This window comes from Macrotis lagotis, chromosome X, assembly GCF_037893015.1.
Source record: "Macrotis lagotis isolate mMagLag1 chromosome X, bilby.v1.9.chrom.fasta, whole genome shotgun sequence".
NCBI classification, from domain to species: Eukaryota; Metazoa; Chordata; class Mammalia; order Peramelemorphia; family Peramelidae; genus Macrotis; species Macrotis lagotis.
Window position 1 is genome coordinate 271,658,047 of NC_133666.1, and position 26,543 is coordinate 271,684,589.

The 26,543-nt window shown below is 37.8% G+C and overlaps 2 protein-coding genes across 2 annotated transcripts in view; both read right to left on the reverse strand.

Annotated features, from left to right (window-relative positions):
- Positions 1-22,550, reverse strand: part of ITGA1 (integrin subunit alpha 1) — a 191,129-nt gene extending 168,579 nt beyond the window's left edge. The window contains exon 1 of the mRNA XM_074208716.1: positions 22,412-22,550. Coding sequence (XP_074064817.1) covers positions 22,412-22,469 — 58 coding nt within the window. The 5' untranslated portion in view covers positions 22,470-22,550. The remainder of the gene's footprint in view (positions 1-22,411) is intronic.
- PELO (pelota mRNA surveillance and ribosome rescue factor) lies at positions 2,353-4,863 on the reverse strand. Its single transcript, XM_074208717.1, has 2 exons — positions 4,063-4,863; positions 2,353-2,987 (listed from the first exon to the last, which is right to left on the reverse strand). Exons 1-2 carry the CDS (start codon positions 4,786-4,788, stop codon positions 2,556-2,558), a joined length of 1,158 nt encoding a protein of 385 aa, XP_074064818.1. The 5' UTR covers positions 4,789-4,863; the 3' UTR covers positions 2,353-2,555.
- Positions 22,551-26,543: the final 3,993 nt, after the last annotated feature.

A 26,543-nucleotide genomic window follows, 5' to 3' on the forward strand; every position in this document is an offset into this window, starting at 1 on the left:
AAGAATTTCAGATTGAGCAAAGCACCATTCCATTACAGACATTCAAGATAAAGTAAATCAAAACCAGCTTCAAATTGTTCCATATGTTGATAAATATTTGTACACCTATTTCTGAAAGGATAAGCCATGGCAGGTAAGTCATGGCAGGTTTTAAGTTATTCAAGGCAGCAAAAATTCAAGTCAGCTGAATTTTAAGAAAATAGAAGAACATATTACTAGAAGCATTTCATTCTTAATGAATAGCATGTTTAAGTGGATCACACTTAATGGATTTCTTTGCTCAAATTTAATTTTTTTAAGGTCGATTTATAAATAAAGATCCTAACACTAATTTTATTATCTGGTATATGTTATTAAATATTAACTTTTTCAGATTGGATGATTACTGTGGGAAGAACTAAAATCTGAACACAAGCAAACAGACTGTATTGATTTAAATGCTTTTTAGGTGTAGTGATAGGGGGGAGTAGTGTCTCTGATTTCAATGATATAGAGAATTCTTAGTAAGGAAATTCCCTGGATAAGACAAATGCAGACCATTAATTACTCAGCAATTTAGTCTGAAAGAAATGACAGACTCAGAAAAAGACCTCAGTATTGCACTCAAACACAGGTTTTCCTGACTTCTAGGAGGCCCCTCATGATTACAAGATGCAAATTATCTTAACATTATTATGGGTATTTTTAAAGATTTAATTTTGCATAAAGCATGGTCTACATGTGAACAACGGTTGTTGGTCATTCAACAAGATTTTTGGTTTAAGGCGCAGATTTCCCTAAATTACACAACATGCCTTTCTGGGAATTGTGAAACAATGGTCAAAATTACTGGATGTTTCATGTGAATAATCCAGTCTTTTTCCCCCACTGTAAGCAAAGTTCAAATCAAAGTCAACAAAATTGAAACTGTGATTAATATATGCACAAGGTCAAACTATCAGGTCTCTTTGTATTAATGGTGTGCCATATTCAGTTAGTTAGCATAAGCCAAGGACACATTGTTTTGCTATAATTTGAAAATGAAGTGTTCTAGAAGTAAAAATAGTATGATAGATGTTATGTATTTTAATGCTCAGCTTTTCAAGTTCAATATAAGCTTAGTTAAAGTGTGTGTATGTATAGGAGGAAATGTAACACAGTTTTTCTTTTAGCTTAAAAATGGAGACATCAGAGGGTGGGAGAGAGGCCTAGACTTAGAAATAAGATCCATTCTTACTCAGGGTTAGCAACTTTGTGAAGAAATTTGTTGGTTAGACACATGTAAAATACTGGTTAAAACGATGGTCAGATAAGTAGATTTCATTTACATGGGGAGCTGAGGAGGCAGCTGTTGGAAATTTTTTATCATTTTTGAACTGATGAGTTAATATCTAAAACTTTCCCCTTGATATCCATAGAAAAGGAACAAAATATAATCTGCAATTTCAAACAGCAATAGATCATTTCATTGACATTATAGTGAACTAATTACCTAGAATCCTTTTTTCAATTATAAAAGAAGTCAAACATGTCTTATTATTTTCTCCATATAGGGTCTAATCAACTCTAATGCAATTGCATGGCTAAATGAAAATTGTTTAGAATATAGAAAATATTACTTTAAAACTCCCACTTAAAGTAAAACAATTTGCAATTCTAATAATACAACTTGGTTTTTGTAAGGCAATGGGGTTAATGATTTGCCCAAGGTCACAAAACTAGGTAATTATTAAGTATCTGAGGTCAAATTTGAACTCAAAGAGTCTCCTGACTCCAGGACCAATGCTCTATCCACAGTGCCACCAACTGACCTAATAATACAATTATTAATAAATTTGACAAATCAAAATACATGGTATAAATGAAAAGACCTCTGTACTTTAAGTCAAAGTTAGATTTCACCATGACCTTTGCTAATAATTTACTGCTTGATCTCAAGGATATCACTTTTAACCTTGCTGGACCTGAGTTTATGATTTGTAAAATAAAAGTATTATATTTAAAAGGTTCCTTCTTGCTCTAAAACTCTGGTATGGTAAGTAATATACAGTATAACATAAGGTTAACTTTTAAGGATAAGCACAATGGATTCTTGGCCCATTAGTTAGAAATTATTTCACTGGCTTTCTTTGGTGAATTTTCTATCTTCCAAAAAAACACTCTCAATCGAGCTATTTGTGAGGACTAAGCAATATTACTGCAAGGCATTCTGAAAGAACAACAAAAACAGCAGCTTATCCCCAGTACAATACACACTGAATGCAGGTGACATAATAGGAACACTATTTTTTTCCAAAGCATCAAACTGCTTATTGTATCTCTAAACCGATTTTTCCTAAAAGAATTACCAATGTGAATGAATAAGATTAGACATTAATTTTCTCTTAATTTATTTTCTAGATGTATAGGTCTTCCAACAGAAAGAGGTTACCCTGATAAGAAAAACCATCTCATGTAATGAAACAGAACGGCCCTAGCAGCTTTCATACTAGATCCAAGAAGATTTGTTTTATATATTAGTTTCTGTAGGTGAAAGAGTTATGCAGTAAATGGTCTCCCTTTACAAGTGTCAATCATTAATCCTCATCAGAACTTGAACTAGACTCCTGGTCTGAGAGATCAGGGACGGGGAAACGCAGAATGGCAGCAACTCCAGTCAACTGACTGAGCTGCTCCCCAGATACATGGAGACTAGAAAAAATCCGAACTGTGCCTGCATTGTCTCTGACACTGTCCACCAATTTCACATATCTGCTTCTAGTGGCTACATCCTGATGTCTGAAGAGTTCATCACTGATGAGCAGTGTATCAATTGCCAAGGCCTCATTGGCCTTCTCTACTTGCTTGAGTCCATAGAAAGCTCGGTCCGGTTCATGTTGCAACATCTTGTAGAAGTCATCTAAGGCTTTTACTTCACCAGCAGCCTTGGTATCTGAGAGTCGACTGGCTACGGTAGGATCGCATAGTGCCTCTTTCAATGAGTATTTGTGCCCAGAAGAGGCATGTACCTGGAATCACAATTACAGAAGTTAGATGAAATCTTTAGGAGGACATAGTCTACCTTTAAAAAATTAGTTCATACTTGTCCCATTTATGTTTTTTTTGCAAGGCAAATAGGGTTAAGTGGCTTGCCCAAGGCCACACAGCTAGGTAATTATTAAGTGCTGAGGCCAGATTTGAACTCAGGTACTCCTGACTTCAAGGCCGCTGCTCTAGTCATTGTGCCACCTAGCCACCCCTTGTCCCATTAATGTTAAGTGTTGCTGTTTTTCCTTTAATTTTGAAAAGGACCATAACATTAAGGATGTGACGCCATGCCACGCAAGTGAATTGGATTTAAGAGAGGGAGGGCTGTGCAAGGTCACCAACCTCACCTCACTTTCTCCTCCACAGCCTTCTGGGTCCAGTGGCCAAATATGGATTCAGGGGGAGACTTTGGCCTTCTAAAGCGAAGGACTTTTAACGGCTCTCAGTCTGTCTGAGACAATGCCCATTTCATGATTAAGGCTAGGTATGAAAGAAAATGAGACAGAGAATGGCTTTAACCTGATGTCCCCCAAATTAATCTGGGCGGGGAAAGACCCTGGCCAAAGACTGAAACAAACAACTGCTATTTACATTTACACCGGCCAGAGCAGGGGCCCTGGAACCTGAGTTCAAATGTGACCTCAGACCCTTAGTAATTACCTAGCTGTGTGGCCTTCGGCACGTCACTTGATCCCATTGCTTAGCAAAAAAAGTGAAAGATAAATAAATATATCATTAAATATATTTACATTTACGTTTGGTCAGTCAATAATGACCAAGTGGGAACTGTCTTGGGGCCTTGATTAAAACCAGAGTACGTTAAGGCCTGCAAATCCCAAGACAATTAAGAAGTATTAAGTAATTAAGTATGAGGAGTTCACAACATGTAAAGAAAACCGGCTCCTACTGTTCAACAGATGTAAACCATTTTTTCCCTAAAAGGAATTATCAGAATGCATAAGGAATAGACGAGGCACTTTAGGAAGGGCTGGCTAGGAGGAGGAGGAAAGCCCCTGCCCTCGCCCGCCGCACTGATCATTCATCGGGTTTGGGTACCTGCAGGAACTTGGCGCGGTTTTCCAGCAGCAGCTTGTTGTCGGTCTTGAGGGCCTGCTGGAACATGTAGTCGCAGAACTGCTCGCGCACGAAGCCGGGGCTGGCCACCAGCACGCACTTGACCACGTCGAAGTGGACGTGGCGCTGGATGGCCTGCACCACCTGCTCGTAGAAGCGCTCCAGCGCGCGGTCGTGCTGCGCGCAGTGGCCGCGGCGCTTGCGGGGGATGTTCACCTCCACCTTGGCGCGCGTGAGCGTCATGCTGGGCGTCACCAGGCACACGTGCGCCAGGCCCTCCTGCATCACCACGGCGGCCACGTCGGCGCTCCAGGCCGGGTCGCAGGCCTGCTCGATGCGCTCCAGCACCACGCTGTCCCACTGCTTCTTGGCCAGCGTGAACTGGCGGTTGGGCTCCAGCTCGATGGTGTGGTAGGCGCCCATCTTCACGTACTCGTTCTCCTGGATGTTGGTGCCCTTGACGCGCAGCTGGCAGGCCTGCGAGTCGAAGTCGATGGCCTCCACGCAGAGGGTGAGCGTGGTGCGCACGCGGTTGCTGCCCACGCTGCCCGTGGAGGACTCGGTCTGCACCTTGCGGATGGTGGAGGCGCGCAGGCTGTCGCCCACCTGCAGCAGGTTGTACGTGTGCCACATGTCCTCGGGCTCCTCGGGCACCAGGGTCACCTGGCCCGCGTTGTCCTTCTCGATGTCCTTCCGCACCAGCTTCATGCCGGCGGCGGCCCGCGTGGGGGCAGGGCCGGGGGGGAGGGGCGGCTCCTGGGCGCCGCCCGGCCGAGCCGAGCCGAGCCGAGCCGAGCCGAGCCGAGCCGAGCCGAGCCGGGCCGAGCCGGGCCGCGCGGGGGAGGGGAGGGCCGGCCGCAGAGCTGCCCCGCGCCGCTGGGGCCCGGCGCCTCTCAGCCCGCGGAGCCCACCTCTGACCGCGTAAGGCGGACGCGAGGGCGGCTGCCTGGTGCGCCTGCGCGCCGGGCGCCGCCTCCCCAGCCACGTCGCTCCCGGCGCCCGGAAAGCTCCGGAGAGCGGATCGGCGCACGCGCCTTGCGCAGGCTCACTGAGCGCCAGAGTAGCCGGCTCCGGGAGAGGCGGGAAGGGGCGGACTGCGGCTCTTCCCGTGGGGCTTCCGGGTGGGGGTGGGGCGGGGCGGGAAGGCGGGGCACTGGGGCAGCAGCCGCGCGCGCGCGCAGGGACCCACGCCTTCATTCATTCATTCCTTTAACAACAGCAGACAACTATTAAACGCCCACTGCGTACCCAGCGCCCAAACTGCAGCGGGCTCAGTCCAACAGAGCCAAGGCAGCGAGGGGGCTGGGAGAATGCTTCCATTTTAATGTGTAATTGTTTTTTGCTTTTTAATGGTGTTCCCTTATTCCAATTACACGCCGTGGTAGTTTTTCAAGATGCTTCCATTTGTAAATTTATAGGATACACGTGTTGCTACCATCTTCCCTCCCTCCCCTTGGCACCCAACAGCCTGGCATGAGGGTACATTGATGTTTAACAGATTTACATGTCTGAAGACTATCAGATTGTCTTCTATTGGGGGGGGAGAGAAGGGGGAATGTAAAATTCAAACCTTGCAAAAAAAAGATTGGTAGAAATTATGATTTAAATAATTGGAAAACAAATCAATATTTATACAAAAAAAACATTTCACATGAGTCATTTTGCGTAACGAATGAGGACTAAGGAAAGAATGGAAACAAGAGAGAGGAAGGAGAACAATGAGAGAAGGTTTAAAAAAGTGGTTTTGTTTTGTTTTAAAAGTTAAGCACGGAGATGGATAGAGCTCTGGGCCCAGAATCTGGAAGATATCTGAGTTTAAATGTGGCCTCAGATATTTGTGACCTTAACCCCTGCCTCAGTTTTCTCATCTGCAAAATGGAAAAAGATATATAACATATTATATGTATTTATATGTGTGTATATTTATACACACACATAACACCCCCCCCAGTAAAGTTTTGTGTTTACTGATTGATTATTGATTTCCTTTGTAAAGCTACAAATCTTATTTACAAACATTATTCTGGGTTGACTTCACCAGACTGCCAAAGGGGTACAAGCAGGGGCTTGCTGGAGGCAGCCAAGATGCTTTTAAATTTTTCACTCCAAGCATTTACACCTCAGAAGTTGGCATACTACAAATGAGGGCATGATTTATTGTTTGGTTGACTGTCTAGACTGAAGAAAGTGATGGAATGTCAAAATGTTAGTGTTAAATTAACATGATAAAATGTTAATAATTCAGGTTAAACTTTAAAGGGTGTTGTATTTTTCCCTCAGAGAGTTGGGTGCTAAATATTTACTAGTGTGCTGCCCAATACAAAAAAAAGGGGGGGGCTGGGAGAATTTCTAGTCTAAAGGGTGGATGATTTTAAAAATTAACTACAGAGTCCATCCTTTCTACCCTCTCCTCCCTCAACTTTACTTCTTTTTAGAGATGAGGAATTGAACCCAATGAGGTTAAGTAACTTGTCCAGAGACAGGGAGGGAGAAACTGGCAGAGGGGCAGAACTCTTATATAGAAAAGATCAAACACAAAAGTCCTTGCTATCAGAAGCATGGCTAATAACTCTGGCAGACCACTCACTACAAACTCTACCTCTCCTTCGGTTCCCATGTGCATACTCAGCAGATTGCCAGTTTAAGCTGGGTATATATGTAGGGTTTGTGTGTCAGAGGTTTCCAAGATAAATGGCATTCCAGCTTTGCCTGCTCAACCAACTAGGTTGTCTTTCTGATCTTTCTAACTGTCCTCGCATGACCTAGTTTCAGCTAATAGTTAAAAGCCCTGATTCCAGAGCCAGCAAACATTTGTGGAATGCCTTGCAGTTACTTGACCCAATCCTGAGAATTGCAGAATCAAAAACTATCACTCTTTACTTTTGCAGATTAGTAGCCTGTGCAAAATGCTGAATTTGGAGGCAGCTTTCATAGGAGTGTGGAGCCAATGTTACTGGCTGAAATCAAGCAAAAAGAAAAAAAAAAGGGAAGCAATTATATAAATCAGGAAAAAAGTTTTCAACCAAGATTGCTTTCTGATCCTGAATTACCCAGATTACCTGTTTACACTACCTGTTCCATTAGGAAAAACGCTTATTGTATGAGTAGTCTCTGAATTAAGGTTAGTAGCAATGATTTTAGCTGTCCAAATTCCCTTGCTTCACCAAAAATAATCTCTTTATCTACCTTTTCCTGTAAGTTGAGGATTCTTAACTTGGGATCTATAAATTTATTTTAAAAAATATTTTGATAATTATATTTGTCTGTAATCCGAGTATGTTGGCTCATGCCCGATTTGTCTAATATGGAAGTCTAGTTGAGGAGCTCTTTGAGCATGCCCACTTTGCTTAATCTGGCGCCCACTGGTTCCCCTACTGTGGTGTTAATCTCTGAATGGTTATCTGCATCTTTAAACAGGTGAGACTGAGCAGGTTGCTTTTTCTGTTAAGCAATTTTTATCTGCCACATGAATAAACTAACCTGAATAGGTGAGAAGTGAAGGACTTTCCTTCTCCCTTTCCCTTTCCCTTTCTTTTACCCTGAAAATTGGCCTGTGGGTACTTGTTTTTGTCCAGTGTTATTTGTCAGCTTCATAAATGATGCTCCCTATAGGGACTTTGAACCATGGCAAACATGGAGCCAGGATTGCAGGTAGGTTGGTGCTGCCAGCTAACTTGACATGGAATCCCAAAGAAGCCAGGGTGCATGGGGACTCCAGTCCCAGAGTGCTTTTAGATTCAGAACTGAGATTAGACTATAGAATCTATAGGAATTGAGCTAAATCACGAACCTAATCCCTTTCCCTCTCCAGAGACTGAGTTGGTTCAAAAAAAGAAAAGGAAGATTATGCCTCCCACATAAAAGGGGGAGTAAATTTACATGTTTGTGATCCTACCTTTTGAAGTTAAGGCTTTCTTTGTAAAAGCTAATATGTTTGTTACTGGCTAATTTGTGCATCAAAGAACATACTCTATACTTGGGACAATGCATTCATCAGTGGGAGCTGGAACCAAGGGCAGAGAACCCTTTGCCTCTTAAGAATACTAGAGAACCCTAAGGAAGGATGAAATGGCAAAAACCTGGCCTTCAGGTAGGGGATCAGGGCTGTCTGTATTACAAGTATACTTAATTTCCTTGGTATTTGTATTCCTATGTATTTTATTTAGTGAATTTAAATACATTACTCTGCCATAGGTTTCACCAAATGGTCAAAGGAGTCCATGACTCAAAAAAAAAAAATCCCCCAAACCTAAAGCAGCTGTTAGTCTTAATATCTGATTAAAGTTATTTCTTCTAAGGTATAAAAATAATCTTTTCTAGCTATGATTTATTTCCCTTCCATTCGCCCCCCCCCATAGAAAAGCTTCTAAATGGTAAATGTGTTGTAATCTGGAGCAGCTAGGTAGTATAGTGGATAGGGTACTGGACCTAGAGTCAGAAAGACTCATCTTCTCTGAGTACAATTCTGGTCTCACACATGTACTAACTGTGTGACCCTGGGCAAGTCATTTAAGCCTACTTGCTTCAGTTTCCTCATCTGTAAAGTGAGATGGAGAAGGAAATGGCAAACCACTTCAGTATCTTTGTCAAGAAAACTCCAGATGGGATCAGGAAATGTAAGACCTGACTGAACAATAACCAAGTAGTTGTAACTCAGGTCTCAAGCTTGGAACATTTACATAAGATCCATTTTGTTAATAGAGAAAAGGAGCAGAATCAGTTATAAAATGTCTAAGTATGTCATTGTGACTCCCACAGTCAGCCTCCCTAAGCTTTCTCTGCATTTGCCAGTCCCTCATAACCATGGAATAGACACATTTTTTAGCAAGAGTTTTTAAGTATTCCTTATCTATTCATTTTCCACCTCCTTCCTAAACCAACCTCTTTTCCCTGCCTGAGTCCTAAAGCAATACAATATGAAATACAACCACATGGCTCTTCTATATACCCTCATCCCATCCCACATATCTCAGTATTACCTTGAGTTTATAATTAGGGATAGAGCTGTGCTACTACAGAAAACCTCGAACTGGTTTCTTGATAGGCAACTAACTCACTCAGACTTGATGCATCCAAACTCACTGTCTTTCCAATTTTACTATTTCTACCTACTGTGCTACTATCATAGTAGTAAGGTTTGCAACCTGTTTCATCAGTAACTCCTCATTCTTTCACAGTCATGTATTCCATTTATTCTTAAGTATTGTTTTGTTTTTATTTTTTAATCTCCATATCTCTCATGTAAGTTGCCTCTACTCCATTAGTCTGCTCACTCAAGGCCTCATCACACTTGTCTTAACTATTGCAACAGCCTCCTAATTGGTCTTCTTTCCTCAAGTTCCATATGCTTGAATAGTAGCCAAAAGAATTTTCTTAAAGCACAAGTCTGAACACATAACTCCCTTTCTCAATAAATTCCTTTGATTCCTTATTACTTCTAGGATTAACGATAAATGCACGTTTTGACATTTAAAACTCTTGATAATAGGCAAAGAAGGGGTCTTACCATATTCCTTTTATGAAACAAAGATAATAATGACAACTAAACTAGGAAAAATAAAATTTAGACAATTTCATTAATGAATATGGATGAAAAAAATCCTAAATACTAGCTAAAAGAAACATGTATTACAAAGATTATACATTATCAACAAGTGAGATTCATACCAGGAATGCAGGGATGGTTTAATATAAGAAAAACTATCAACATAATTGAATATATCAATACTAAAAGTAACATAAATTATATAATATCAATAAATGCAGAAAAAGCATTACCTAAGGCACAACATACATTTCTATTAAAAATACTTAAAAGTCACACTGTAACTAATATGGAAATATATTAAACATGATCATACATGCATAAATTAAAGTACTTGCTGTCATGGGGAAGGGGGAAAGAAGAAATGTAAAAGCTTACACAAAGATCAATATTTATCTTTACATGTAATTGAAAATATAAAATGAAATAACATTAAAAAAAACCCTGAAAGTAAAGGCATATATAGACTTTTCATTAAATTTATAAGAAACATTCACCTAAAATCATTAGCAAGCATTATTTGCAATGGGAATAAGGTAGAACCTTTCCAAGTAAGATCAGGTGTGAAACAAGGATGCCCCGCCCCCGTCACCGATATTATTCGATATTGTATTGGAAATTATAGCAATAGCAATGAGAAAAAAACAGAAGAAATCAGGATAAGGAATGAGTAATAAAAACCATCTCTTTTTGTAAATGATATGATGATATACTTGGAAAATACTTGACACGTCTAAGCAGTTAATGGAAATAATTTCAGTAAAGTAGCAGGATATAAAGAAGACCCATATAAATTGTAACTATTCCTATATATTACCAACAGCATCCTCCTGGAACAGATAACTAGAGATACCCATGTCTAAGGGTGGCCATCTCAAAGTTTGGGGTTGGGATAAAGAAAGTTATATAAATGTGTTCTATATTTGAAAGGATTAGCAAGATGTACATAGTTGATCTGTAATTTCAGATGCAGTCCTTTGTTTTTCTATTTCACTTTTTTAAAATGGAAATGCTTACTTTATTTCTTAAGGTCAGAAAAAATAAGTTAAAAAAATAAAGCTCTTCAGAACCTAATCTCATCCTACTTTTTCCAGCCTTATTTTACATTACTAACCTTTATATGCTCCATTTTCAACTACACTTCCATTTTTAATATTTTTTATTTTATTTACCTTATGATTGTGATTTTGCCTTAGATGTTCATTATTTCTAGAATGTTCCTCCTTCTCATCTCTAGTTCTTAAAATCTCAGGTTTCCTTCAGTACTCACCTCAAGCGCACTTCTATTTTTACCGACTCTTCCCATCACCCATCACTACCCTCCCCTACCAAAATTACATAGTGTTTAGTTTGTATCTATTGTATAACTTTATTTTGTATTCATTTATATGTATATATTTGTCACATATAGACATATTTTATGTATGCCTACATGTGCATATATATAACCTAGCCAGAATTTTATCTTAGTGAAGGTATTATGTACTATATGTAAATGTTTTTGGATTGATTTACAATAAAGATATACTTTTGCACCACACTATATGAAGCTAGATTGGACATCCTCTCTTTCATCAGGAAGTTATGTCATTGGCAATTTTGAGTATTTATATTTAAAATTGACTTTGAACCAATGCAAGGTCTAATAGTCACACCAGATTTGCTTTCAGATATTCATTCTCACTCTCTTCACTTGCCAAACCTAATGCTTTTAGGCCCTGGTGGTCTCAGGGTTTAGGAAATTTACCAATAAAGTTTTATCCTACCTGAGATAGAGGACAAGTGAGGAGCATGAAAACAGTTTATTCCATTGTAGATTGTTGTAATCTGTTTAGAGATATATTCTTTAGCTAGTGATCCAGAAGATCAAATATTTTCCTGGTGAATATTAGTATATTTGGAGAATTTGAAAAGCTAATGCCTCTGCCAATAGTACCATTAATTTTATAACTCCCTTCTCATTCTTCTTTTCCTGTTAACTCTCCTTCCAACTAAAGAGTATAATCTAAAATGTTGCTTTAGAAAAATATACAATTTATTAAATATAACATGTAAAAGCACACATGTATTCTATATCTCTTTGATCTTTTAAAAAGATCAGTTCAACTATTGTTCTATTAGAAACCAGGAGGGATGGGAATTCGGGGAAGCCTAGAAAGATTTGTATGAACTGATGTTGAGTGAAATGAAGAGAACCAGAAGAACATTGTACACCCTAACAGCAACATGGGGTTGATGATCAACCTTAATGGACTTGCTCATTCCATCAGTGCAACAATCAGGTACAATTTTGTGATATCTGCAATGGAGAATACCATCTGTATCCAGGTAAAGAACCATGGTGTTTGAACAAAGACCAAAGACTATTATCTTTAATTTAAAAAAATAGTATTGTTATTATGTATTTTTTCCCTTAAGGATATGATTTCTCTCTCATCACATTTAACTTAGACCAATGTATACCATGGAAAAATGTAAACACTAACAGACTGCCTTCTGTGGGGGGGGAGGGAAGTGAGATTAGGGGGGGAAAATTGTAAAATTAAAAATAAAGTAAATTAAAAAAAATCAGTTCATTGTATACCCATTGAACTGTCTTTTTAGATTAATTGCTTCAACAGTTGATCATCTCAAACAAGTCTCTCCTAGAAATATTCTTTGATCACAAATAACTACAATTTTAGGCATAGTCTTTCTAAGAGTCTAATTTACTATTGATGAACATTGACTACAAATAACATAAGAAAATCCATGTCAAGTTACTATCTTGAAATTAATTAGCTGAATTCTTGAATTGTTATTCTGGTGAAAAATGTGTCCAAGTTATGTACATTACCATTTATAGACTTTGTTAATGAACCTATTGATAATATTAACAATATTAACTATGGAACTTGTTAAACTGAGTTTATTGCTTTTAAAATAGCTCATTATTATAGATGCATTTTTGTACTTCCTTAAAATAAAGAATTCAAGAAACACCAGGTCTCAATTTTGTTGCTTAAATTTAAATTGAATTTTGACTCATTAGTCTTTTGTCAACTAAGTCCTTTTTTCCTTGCCATTAATTTTAATGATATCTGTCACAATTTCTAAAATTGATCTTATTTTGAAATTTTATCCTCATGAGTACTGGTTATAAAAAGTTTAGTGATGTCATCACTATGAATTTCCATTACATAATATTCAAAACTGACATTTATGTTGGAAAAAAAACAATGGACTAGAAGTTAGGAAGCCCAGAGTCCTAGTTCCACCTCATCAGATACTATACTAGAATAAGGAGTTTGATATGTAAATGGAAAGAACAAAAAATTCATACTATTGCTGTGTAAATTATCTGTCCTAAATATGACCATATCATTCTCCTATTCAATAGACACTAGTGTCTCTCTATTTCCTCTTAGGTAAAATATAATCTCCTCCACAGGTTTTTTTAAAAGCTATATACTTTAAAAACAAACAAAAAAGCTTTTTCCAAACATATCCTTCTAACCTCATTATACATTACTCCCTTTTCCACTTTATAGGGTTTAGACAAAGTGGCCCTTTCTTTATATTTCCCACATGGTCCTTCATCTCCCATCTCTGGCATCTCCTATGCCTGGAATAAATTCCCTTTTCACCTCTACCTCAGAATTCCTCTCTTCTTTCAGTATACAACTCAGTCACTTTCTATACAAAGTTGTTTCTGATCGTACCAAATACTGAAACCCTTCTTTACTTATTACTTATGCTTAGCTACCTTGTAATCATTTTGTATTTTATATATACATATATATGTATATGTATGTATGTATGTTATTTCCTCCAATTGAATATCTGCTCCTTCTGCATAAAGCTAATTTTTTCATTAAAAAATATGCTGAGCTCCTAGTACAGTGTTTTAATAAATATTTGTTGAAAGGTTGATTAATTAATTAAAATGACCAAATTTGGCACTGAGAAGAATTGAGAAAACACACTATCTTCCCTTTTTGTAGGAATTGGAGACTTTGGTTGTTGAATTCTGCCTCTGATGTCAGATAGTTGATATTTTGATTGGTTTTTGTGGAATTGCTGTATTTAATCTTTATTTTTTTATTTTATTTTTTTAGGTTTTTGCAAGGCAAACAGGATTAAATGGCTTGTCCAAGGCCACAGAGCTAGGTAATTATTAAGTGTCTGAGGCCGGATTTGAACTCAGGTATTCCTGACTCCAGGGCCAGTGCTCTATCCACTGTGCCACCTAGCCGCCCCCAATCTTTATTTTTTTAATGCTTCTTTCAAGGTTGAGTGAGGGGTAGGCAAGAGAAATATCATGAAATAAGAGGCTAAATAAAGACAAGAGCTACAATAAAATATGATTAAAAGAGAAAAAATAAATAGGTTAGATTAGATAACCTCTAAAATTCTTTTCAGTTCTCAAATGCCTTGATAACCAATTTAAGGATTAAGCACTAGACTAATCTAATCTTGGGCCTGCCAATTACTAGCTTCTAACTTTAAGCAACTGTGCCTCAGTTTCTCTTGTATAAACATGGGTATTTATAAGAACTTTAATGCCTGCTTCATGGGACTGTTGTGAAGTATTAAGGGAATTATTATATGTCAAAGTGCTTTGTAAACATATAAAACCCTCTACAAATATCAAGTTTATATATGTATTTGTTCTTGGCAGGGAGTCAGAATTCTGAAGAAGCTATGGCAACTTGCCAAATTGGTCACTTTGAAATGATCATAGTTATTCCCCTTTGGAAAAGTTACCACTGGTGTAGCTGATTAAAGGAAGGAATCTGACAGCTAATTTGTTCCCTGGTTTCTCTCTCCGTTGCCCTTTTTTAGATTTCATTGGGTATGTCGAGTGTAGCACTTTTGTTTAGTAGTCATAGAATGATGGCTTAAAAGCTGGAAGGGATCTTAGAAACCATTGAGTCTAAACCTCTCATTATAAGAGAAGGGCGGCTAGGTGGAGCAGTGGATAGAGCACTGGTCCTGGAGTCAGGAGTACCTGAGTTCAAATTCACCCTCAGACACTTAATAATTACCTAGCTGTGTGGCCTTGAGAAAGCCACTTAACCCCGTTTGCCTTGCAAAAACTTAAAAAAAAAGGGGAAGGGGACTGAGACTGAGAGTGAGAGTGAGCTTAAATGACTTGTCTAGGGTCATACAGCTAATAAGTTCATATGATCATAGAATCAGAGAGTTAGAGGTGGAATGGATTTTGGAGGTCATCAAATCATCAAATCCATGGTGTCTGAGACATGATTCTAACTCAGGTTTTTCCAAATTCAAGTGTCATACTCCATCTACTACTCTGCTTATTCTCTAGAGGTCAATCTGTTCTGATGTAAGGATATTGTAGGAGGTTTTATGCATACAAATGGACATTAATTTCTTTGAATTCAAGAGAGACATGTTTGTCTATCATGGACACCAAAACATTAGAATATCACAATATAGTTTGGTATTAAAACAAAAAAGAATGGATAAATCTTAAAATCACTATTTTAGAGGGTCAGTAAGGTGACACTATGGGTAGAATGTCCTGGAGTCAGAAAGATCTGAATTCAAATTCAGTCTTAGACACTATTTGAGACTTTGGAAAAGTCGTTTAACCTCTTTGTTCCTCAGCTTCCTCACCTATAAATGGGCATGATAACAGTACCTACCTGGCAGGATTGTTGTGAGGATCAAATGAGATAATACCTGTAAGGTACTTAGAACAATGCCTATGACATAGTAGGCACTATATAAATATTTGTTCTTATCATTATTTTTTGTTGTTCCATCATGTCTGACTCTTTGTAAACTCATTTGGGGTTTTCTTTGCAAAAATACTAGAGTCTTTTGTCATTTCCTTCTCCAGCTCGTTTTTCAGGTGAGGAAAATAGCTTTAGGTGACTATTCCCCATGTCCCACATCTAATATCAGATTCGAACTTAGAAAAATGAGTCTTCCTTGTGATCCTTCCCTCTATCGACTGTGTCATCTATCTTCCCCTCAGAGTTATTTGGAGGTCTCTTTTTAAGGATAGTTGAATGAGAAACAATCAACATTTTATTAAGGAATAGATGACAAATATTGTTTTGAAATAATGATATCTGGTATTAATATAGCACATTAAAAATTGCACAGCTTTTTACAAATATTGTGTAGTTTTCCTCACCACAATCCTGAGCGGAGGGTGTTATAATTATTCCTGTTTTACAGAGAAAGGAACAGGCCAAGGTTAAGTTACTTGCCTGGGATTGCATCAGCTAGTAAAATGTCTGAGATTGGATTTGAACTTAAGTCTTACCAGCTACTTGCCCATCATTATATCTGTTGCACCAGCTGTGGCACAAGGTTTCTGAATTGGAAATATAGGGTTCAGTGAATAGCATCCTGGTTGGTCCTGGAGTTTAAAAGCCCTGAGTTCAAATTAATTTCCAGATACCTTAATAGCTCTGTGATCTTGGGCAAGAGACTTAATTTCTGATTGCCTCCATCTCAGCTATAAAATAGAGAGAATAATAACACCTACCTTTCATGGTTGTTGTAAGGATTAAATGAGATAAAATTTGTAAAACTCTTAGCAAAGTGCCTGGCAATAATAAATCTAAATAAATGCCAGCATATTGTATAAATTGGGAGCATGTAATTCCTGCATGTGAGCACCAAAAGACTAGAAGATCAACTTCAAAAGAGAAACAAGATCTGCTTATATTTTATACTGATTCCCAGTTTATGGTTCTGATCCTCACAAACCATTCATAGTTCCCCATTGCCTGCTAAAAAAACAAAAATTCTGGTTTAGACTCTCAACAAATTCATGAGAAAGATAAACCAAATTGGATGATAATTTATTTAATTAATACATAAATAGCCTTAGTGGACAGTTGCAACCTAGTATGTTGCCAGGCTATACTAAAGTTTTATATAAATATCATCTTCCATGACATTCATCATCCCATGAATCTTTTCCACATAATTTCATGTGCATTGTTTTTAGGTTTTTGCAAGGCAAATGAGGTTAAGTGGCTTGCCCAAGGCCACACAGCTAGGTAATTATTAATTGTCTGAGATGGGATTTGAACTCAGGTACTCTTGACTCCAGGGCTGGTGTTCTATCAACTGCGCCACCTAGCCGCCCCTCATGTGCAGTTTTTAAAAGAAATGGTTAGGTTTTGGATGGGCTTCTAGTAAAAGAAGCAATTATCTTCTTGAGTCAGTTAAAATTGTCTCTGGGAATCTATGAGAGAGGAGAGGAATAATTCCCACCTTGGTATCCCAGGTTATCAGCATCACAATTGTACTGATAATAGATTTTAAATATAAAGAATTATGGCACAATGATAACAAGTTATTTTAGATGACCAACTTTTTGAGGATGTAATTAGAAATGAAGAACTCCTAAGTTTCTCTGAACTATTCCAGGAACTGTGACCAACCAGTTAAATTCATTGACATTTCTTAATTCCCTACTGAACTTTCTTTGACAGTGACTACAGTTTTCCTAGGCATACATTATAATTAATAAACAATCTACTCCTCTCTTAGAACTGTGGTGCTGATTTCTAAAATATAGTTAAAATTCAATTTCTTCACAAGGAAATAATACCATTTTGATTTTGACAAGAATTCAACATCAATCTACTGGCCATTTTATAACTTTGACATTATTTCATAAAATCACATTACTGCATGAAAAGTTGTAAACCTAAAAACAGAATTATTGATGGCAAAAAAAGACAAATAGGAGAAGGGAGGAGGGAGGATCTAAAGATTAGACCTACTGGAAAGAAATCATTGAAGAGGCAAGAGAGATGTACAATGATGAGCTTTCATGAGAGTGTGAGTTACAGAACGAGCTTTATTTGTAACATTGGTAGGCAGGAAACAAAGTTAAAATTAATCTGTCTCTATTATTTTTTGCCTCTGCACTGGAAGTTTTGTGAATATATCACCTATTTTGAGACCTTTCTAATTGCTTCTTAAGTATTTGAAGCAATTAAATTTCACAGAATCATAGGATCTTAGAGTGAAGATCTTAGGAAATGAATTTGGAGGTCATTTAAACCAAACGTGAATTAATAACCCTTCCATAAAATCTCAGTTGATATTCAGTCTATCCCTGAACATGTTCAATAAAAAGGAATTAATTATTTCAAGAGATAGCCCATTCCATTTTTGAAAACATCACATAAAACTGAAATTTGTCCCTTGTATCTTCCACTTTAGAATCAAATAAATGTAATCCCTCTTCTAGACAACCTTTCAAATATCTGTAAATGTATATATGTATATATATACATGCATATAATATAGAAAATATATGTGTGTACACATGCATAATATATGTATACACATATTCATATGTGTGTATGTGTGTGTGTTTGTTTATTCCACCGATTCTTGCAAAATTTTGGATCATTTAACCATTCTGATTATCTTTCTCTAGACTTGCTTTAGTTTATCAATGGATCTCCTAAAAGATGGTGTCCAAACTTAGGACTTCTGATGTAAAAGTGGATAGAACACCTGCCCTGGAGTCAGGAGGACCTAAGTTCAAATCTATCTTCAGATACTTACCAAGTATGTGACTCTGAGCAAGTCACTTAACCCTGTTTGCCTCAGTTTGTTTATCTGTAAAATGAGCTGGAGAAGGAAGTGGCAAATCACTCTAGTATCTTGGCCAAAAAAACCCAAACAAACCCAAAAGGGTCTTAGTGAGTTGGAAATAACCTACTTTCTAGCCATTCATCCATACCCTGTACTTCAACACAATATTTTTGAACCAAGTTCATATTTATTTCTCCTAAATTTTATAGTTTTTTGTTTTAAGTCCTTTCCAAACTGTAATGATTTTTTCATTTTTAGTTGTATCAAATAAATTATTAGAAAATCATCTCATCTTTATATTATCAACAGATTTGCTAAGGTTGCTGTTTTTGTCTTTACCAGAGTTACTGATAAAAGTCTTGGGATAAAGAGACCTCAGTATAAAGATATGTTACTCTCCATTCCTCAAGTTAACAATACTCCATTAATAATCATTTTTTGAATAAAGACATTAAAACATTTACAATTTTTTCTTCCTTGCTAATAGCTCCTCTATCATTTTGAGTAAGTAGCTTGACTACCTGTCAGTTTATTCCTGAAAACCTTCATTTCTAACAGGAAATCTTTTGTGTAGAAAAGCTTACTCAAAGTGTTTCCTAAGACATATTTGTGAGCTATATATAGAATGACTTAATGCTAAAACTATATTTGCATTTTTAAAAGCCAAATGGTCCCCTTTATATTTGACAGTACTAGGCAGAGATATAATAGACCATTCAAATAATTCTTCACTGTTCATGAAATGACTAAAGTAGATTATCTAACCATAATACTAGAGCTCTTCATGGGAAGCATGCCTTAAAGTGTAAAGTAGTTGTATGGAACATAAGAAAGCACTTTTTGAGCAACAAAATGATTACGACTAGATTAGGCTGCTGAGAATATTGCAAAAGTCAGATGATAATTGCAAAAGTCAGGTGATAAGATCATAGCTAATGAATCTAGAACTTCTTTGCTGATTTCCAACAGACCATCCAGCTCTAAAGCTATGAATCTTTGAAGGAAGTCACAATAGATTTACTTTGCAGGACTTAATGAAACCCTTCATTTTATAGATATTGAAACCTAAGCTCAAGAAGGTAGGTGGCTTTTCCAAGACTTTTTAGGAGGTAATTAGCGAAAGTTTAATCCTCTATCCACTGTGCCAGAACAACAAACATCTCCAGTAAGATTTAATCATTCTCCTTTCTTTCAACACCAGCTGATTCCTTGAGTCTTTTATTATTTCATACTAAGCTCAGGGTCCAGGGCTATAAGTGACCCTCAAAACATCAGAGTCTTGCCCGAACCAGATTAAAATGCAATTGAAAATGTTTAATAAAATAAATAAAAATACAATACAGTACAGATAATGTTAATTTGTGTTTTTTTTAAGTCAATATACCACATAGGGGACCAATTTTTATTTGAGTTTGACACAAATACAATACAAAAGAAATATAAATCATAGCACCTAATCTCAATGAGTTGACAGTCTTTGAGGGGATAGGATATAATTTACAAAGTGAGAAACCAAATGTATTTAGAGTCTATATAATAAACTATAAGTATTAAAATAATTACTATGATAGTTCATAATAAGGAGAGATGAATAAGAACCAATGATCCTGAAGAAAGCCAACCTGAAGAGGTAAAAAGGCAGGAAGGAAGTGAATAGAATAACAAGTACATGCCTAATAAAAGAAAAGTGGAATGGGGGGAGAAGTTGATATGCTTATCAGCCTGACTGGCACAAGGGTTCATTAGCTTGCGTTTTACCTTCTTTCAAATGAGAGAATTATGGGTAAGGAATCTTTAAAATCTTTTCTGGTTCCAAATTCTCTGAACTTCTTACATACTAAGAGAGAAATGTAGTATAGATAAGGTGCAAGATAAGATCACAGAGGATCTAGATTGTGATGAAGAATTTGAGCTTCATCTAATAGGCAATAGGGAGCTATTTTAGATTTTTGAGTAAGGACCTATTATGATGAGAGTGAAGTTTTGGGAAGATTTATCTGACTAAAGCATATGGGATAGTTTAGAAGTAAATTTAGAATTTTGAGGGAGAAATAAGTTACTGTAATAATATAGGTGTTAATTGAGAGTCTACACTAGAGGAATTTTCATTGCTGTGGAGAGGAAGAGACTAATTAGAGAGATATTGCCGAGGAAGAATTAAAGAGATTTAATGATGATTGGGTATAAGGGTTGAAGGAAATGGAGAAATGAGTTGAGGAATGAGATGTACTAAATCTTTGGGAATTCAAATTGATATCTATTGTGTCTTCATTTAGGGAACCTGTTGATGACCAAACTTCTTTTTTTATCTTGACTTATCATAGAATATAGTGTGCTATTAGTGAATTTGTTATAGCAATTTATATAGCCTTAATTAAACATTGAAAAACTTCTTAAGGAAAGAATTAGAAAAAAGGAATTTCATTTTTAATTTGATCCTTGTTTGAATATGGAGAAAAGATTTCCTCATCCATAAAATGAGGGGGTTAGACTAGATGCCTTCTGAGGACTCTTTCAGATTTAAATCTGTGCTGCTATGATCTGTCGTTCTTATTTTAATCTAGCTACCAGATATCCATATATATATATATATATATATATATATATATATATATACACACACATATATATATAATATATATATACAGTGTCATATATAAATGTACATTTATGTATGTGTGTAAATGTATATTTATGAAGACCATAAGAACGATAACTTCCTATCTTATTCTATTGCCATCTCTGCTCTGTCTAGGTTCATTGGTCATTCCAACCAAGTGGTAACTAAATTATAGGGAAAATAGAATTAATTGATCTTGAATATATTATAGTCCTTTGCTATTTTATTTTATGGAAATTAACTTTCTACTTACTCTCTTCTTTTGAATTTCATATTTACCTTTCATGGAGGTGGTCCTTGGCTGCCATTTTATAAAATGATAAGAAATGACTTTGACAGTTGCAAAAAATTATCTTGGTCTTGAGCAACTCAGATCCAGCTAAGTATTTCCAAATATGTGTCTATGTGTAATGACAGTAGCTGATAAATTAAAGAGCTCACTGGCTTGCAATGCTGTTCCTGTGTGACCACTGTTTATATTACTGGAAACTGCCTGCCTGTGAGCTATTAAGTGGGAAGATGAAGGGCCCACACATCACAATAGTTCCATAAGAGTCCTTTTCTTCTCCCTTTCAACCTCTATACAAAGAACTAAGTTACCTGCTTGTCAATAATTTCATTCACCTAATTCACCTATAGTCTCTTTTAAAAAGTTAGCAATGTCCTAAAAAGAAATGTGCTTCCAGAATAGCAGTTTGAATCAAAATTTAAAAATTGACTATATACTAACAAATTGGAAAAAATTAGTGATACATTTTAGAAAATATTATATGTAAGCCTTTAGTAACTCTAGTTAGTAATTCTAAAAGCCCCCCCCCCCCAAACTCTTCCATATTCCTGGTACTTCAACGCGTAGATTCCCACTGATATCACTTGCTGAGGTATGTTGGTGAAAATAAAATTAAAAAACTCTATAGATAACTTATTACTTGTTTGTCTAATTCTTTTTGGAGTTAACAGAGTTAAACGCTCACCAATTCCTTCTTGCTTTCAAACTTTTCCTGTGTCCTCCACCCCTTCCACACAACCTCCCCTCATCAGATTGACCTGGAAACCTCACCTCAGAGTCAGGAAAAAAAATCTGCATGTCTCTTTCCCTAGTCCTGAAGCCAAAGATCCTGAAAGCCCGATGACAAGGACATACAGTATTTCGATTCACTAGCAACCTGAGCATAGCGATTTGAATTTGGCAGATTGCCTCGCTGCCCACCTTCAGTTCCCAGCTCAGCGCAGCTCCTCCACCCCCAAACAAAAGTCAACCGCTGAACACCCAACCTAGAGCCACGAAGTTATTTTCCAACGCAAGAAGGCTTTAATTTAAAACCCTATTTTCACCTTCTGTTTACAATTCCAAACAGTCCTCCCTTATCCTCTATCCCCACGGGGGGGGGGGGGGGGGGTTCAGAACAGATTCTTAGTCAAACCCAACACAAAATACCCCTTTTATACTTTCTAACCTGCCCATGCTGGCTCCCAAACCTGAAGCCTCTTGACTCCCACCCTTATTCTTCACTTCAACCCTTAAGCAAATGGGAAGGGGTGGAGTGGGGGGGCGATGCGTGAGGAAAGATGGAATTTCTCACCGGGAAGCAGCCAGCATGCGACAGCGACACCTGGGCTGGTGCAGCGCCGGCGGGCCATGGGCGGGCTGGCACGGGCGGCAGGGGCAGGCGGGCTCCCCAGGGTCCGCTGTCTCCGCCGCCGGGACGCGCCGCTGGCCGAGCCTTGCCTCCGGCTCTGGGAGCAGGACAGCGGCAGCGGAGGAGCAGCGGCAGGGGGCTGATTTCCTGTGTTTTCCGCGAAAGCCTCTCCACGCTTTTCACATCCAAGATGAATTGTCACATCGCTCCTCCCTTTGCGTTCTTGCTCTTTGAAATTGCAACTGGCGGATTCCCAGAGTCTGTCCTCATGTACAAATAAAGCAAGCTTCCAGACCGTGTTTAGGCTAAAGTCCGCGGAGAGAGAGGAAAACCTTAAAGGGACATCTGCATCCCCTTCAACAGGCGATTGCCCTCCTCGTGCCACCTCCCCGGGGTCGTCCGAAAGCTGGTGAGAGCTGGAAGTTTAGGGAACTCTCCTTGAAACTTCTGGGTGGCGCGGGTGCTCTAGCAAGCTCCGCCTGCCTTCACCCTCGTTGCTCTCTTCGGGGCAATCACAGTGGGACCCTCTTTAGAAGTCAGTGCTCTCACTGTCTCCCCCCCAGAGGGGAGGCTCACTTCCTCAGTCCGTGCTGTCAAAGATGCAGAGGCACTCACCCTCCGCAGAGGCAAAGTCAAGACCACTCTCCCCCTACCACTGTCTCTGTGGAGGGTAAACTATAATGCAAATCCCCTCTAGTCTCCCCCAAATGGAGGCTTCTCGCCCTAACCACCGATTCCCCAAAGAATGATTTTCTTTGTTTTTAATAAGTTTACTTACGTAGTGGTTATGAAAGAGGAGGGGGGGGTGCCAAGATATGTTTTTCTATAGAAAAGAAAACAAAAGGGGAGAAAGGAAAAACAGGACAGTAGGAAAAGTATGTTAGAGAAAGGAAGGAAAAAAGAGGAAGGCAACGGGGAAAGACGAAAGGAAAACAAATTCCTTAGAAGAAGAATGTGTGTGGGCTTTTTTGTTTAAGATGCGTTTCCCCGGTTTGTATATTGAAACTGCATCTGTTCTAAATCTCAGGGTACTTAACCTTTCTATAGAAATATACTAAAGGCCTTCCTATAAAATTTTATAATTATTAGGTGCTTTAAACCATCTTTAGTTGAGTCCTCACAGTCTCCCTTTGAGTACTGAAATTCAACTGACACATTCAAGAGTGTAGAGTGTGAACCCCATTACCAGAAGACTAGGGAACAATAATTAAGGGATTACACTTGGGTTAGGAACTTAGAAACTCAAGTTACCAACCTTTTTGTTGCTTGTCCAGTGAAGGATGTCTTGGGTCTATACAGAACCAAAGTAGTTTTTCTTACACTTTCTTTTTCTCAGTCATTGTAGCAGAGGATTTGGAAATTTCCAAAGAAAGGAAAGATATTTAAAAAACAATTGCTGGCATTTTTATAGCACATTAAACTTTATAAAGTGATTTATATACTATATTATACTTGACATAGGCTTTAAGAATCACTCTTGAGCAGTGGCTAGGTGTCAGTGGATAGAACACCAGCCCTGGAGTCAGGAGAACCTGAGTTCAAATCTGACCTCAGACACTTAATAATTACCTAGCTGTGTGGCCTTGGGCAAGTCACTTTAACTCCACTGCCGTGCAAAAAACCTAAAAAAAAAAAGAATCACTCTTGTTTTGCAGATGAGGACATTGAGGCTCGAAGAAGTCTAGTGTGTGGTCACACAGTTAAGAAGCACCAGCGATTCCAGCATTCTAGCTCTGATATAATACTGAATCTTGTTTTTTTTTAATAGGATAGAAGCTAAGGAAAGTTTTGCATTGATTCATTCACATGATTAACCTTACTAAAGATTTTATGGATTCCTGAGGGCAATACAGAGGGATTTAATTTGGACACTAGACCCTTTACTTGTTCTGTTTTCTTTCTCTGTTGATGGGAAATGAAACAACCATAGATGAGGTTAGATTGGAAGCTCTAAGGCACAAGATATGTTGCTGCAGAATCAAATAAATGAACCTAAGAGAGTTATGCATTACTACTGGTCCAGAAAATTTGTTGCCTCTGATAGATACTCAAAATGTTATGATTACTCCAAACTCTGGCTAGATGAGATAAACCAGACATCCACCTGAGTACTTGAACTGTGGCTTTAGACATCTGTGTGTATGATGTGTACCTTCGTGTACTCAATATATCAGAAAAGTTATTTCCAGCTTGAGAATCACTTTTATACTGGGGTGAACTGAAACCAAATCGACTGATTATTAAATTTCCAGTATAAGCATTTGGCTCTTGGAAATTGGCAACTGCTATAAATCAGGACTTGATTTACTATTTTGTTGTCTAGATTTTTAAAAATGTTAATAATGCAGATTAAACCAGAAAATGTATGATGAATATATTCCTACCCCCTCTTAAATATTTCTCAGCACACCCATGCCTTTATGTGAATACTTGGAAAAGAGTTACCTGGAAATCATGAAGAGAAACTCTTGACTTATAGATGGATGAACAGGGAAGATTTCCTTCCTTCCATCCTTTTTTTTTCTTTCCTTCCTTTCTTTGTTTCTTCCTTTTATCTATTAGTTTGAAATTACAGTGGTTCCAGGGCATTATTCCACTGCTAATCCACATGGAAGCTTTTAAACTGACTAAAGTTTAGGGCATTTCCTTCTCCTCTTATATCTCTCTCAATCCAGGAAACTTTGGAAAACATTATACATGTAGATATGTAGATATAACATATCTATATATCTATATGTATATCACACACACACACACACACACACACACACACAAACACACACACACACACACACACACACATTATATAGATGTTCAGTAATTTTAGTCCTGACCAACCAATACTTCATAACCTATTTGGGATTTTTTAGTAAAGGTATTGGAGTGGTTTACCATTTCCTTTTTTCAAGTTCATTTTACAAAAGAGGAAAAAGGCAAAAACTGAGGTTGAGTGACTTCCCAGGGTTATACAGTTAGTGTCTATTAATTAACTCACCCAGTTCTTTGCCCATCTTCTTAGGCTCTTTGTGTATTAGAAGGTTATTCTCCCTCCCCTATAAATCTGAGCAAGCATTATTATGTAGACTTCTAAGAGGGGAAAAAAAGCCACAAGCATCTCTATAAAGCCTTTGATCCTCATTTGAGAAAAATAACCCAAGGTCATTTGACTGGCACTGGCAAGGCACTTAAGTGGCAGAGCTCTCAGGAAGATTCATGTCTACAACTGTTCATTGTTTCTTGCTTTCTTTGTTTTCTTCCTCAAGTCAGCAAAGATAATTTTTTCCTTCTTCCCTCCCCCCAATAAATAACAATACATAACTATCCATCTGGACCCAAGCAGTCCCATGGCACCTAAAATCACATGTAAACTGAGAAATATTACAAATGTCTCATTTCACTCAGTCAATTACTATACTCCAGGCATAGATCCCAGAGCAGAGATAGTAAATAATACTAATCACTTGGAAACCTTAAAAGAAGAGAGTGTCTCAAACATCTTGTAGGTGGGATATATTCTGTCTGTTAAAAAGAAAAACCTGGGAAGCCATTTATAGCACTTGGACAGCTGCACCCCAATTCGGACAAAGATTTGAAGACCTCAAGCATTTCACTTAAATATCTAGTCCTTCAGAGGCCTTGATTGGCTATGTAGACTATCATTTAATGATCTGTTTGAGGAAATATAGGTCTAGGGTTTAGACAATGGGTTACTGCAAAATTACTCATTTGGAAAGGTATTTGTTGGCAAATGGAGTAAATGAGTAGAAGAAACTGATCAGGTCTCCTCACTTTAAAACCCCTCAAGTTCAGAGAGTCCTCATTCCCCTTGCTGCAGTGAATGACCCTAATAAGTTCTCAAAAATTTCTGTGAGCTTATCAAAAGGAAAATAACATCTAAAAAGAGAGAAAAGATAATAAGTATTCTGATCTTTCAGATCCCATGTTGGACATGGTCTTGTTCTAGGGATCACTTTTTAGGAAAGTTGGAGCAAGAGAGGAACTAGGATGGTGAGAGTAACTGAAATCATATCTTATATTTGTCCCACTCCCCCATCCTTTCTTATTGTGTAGCTAA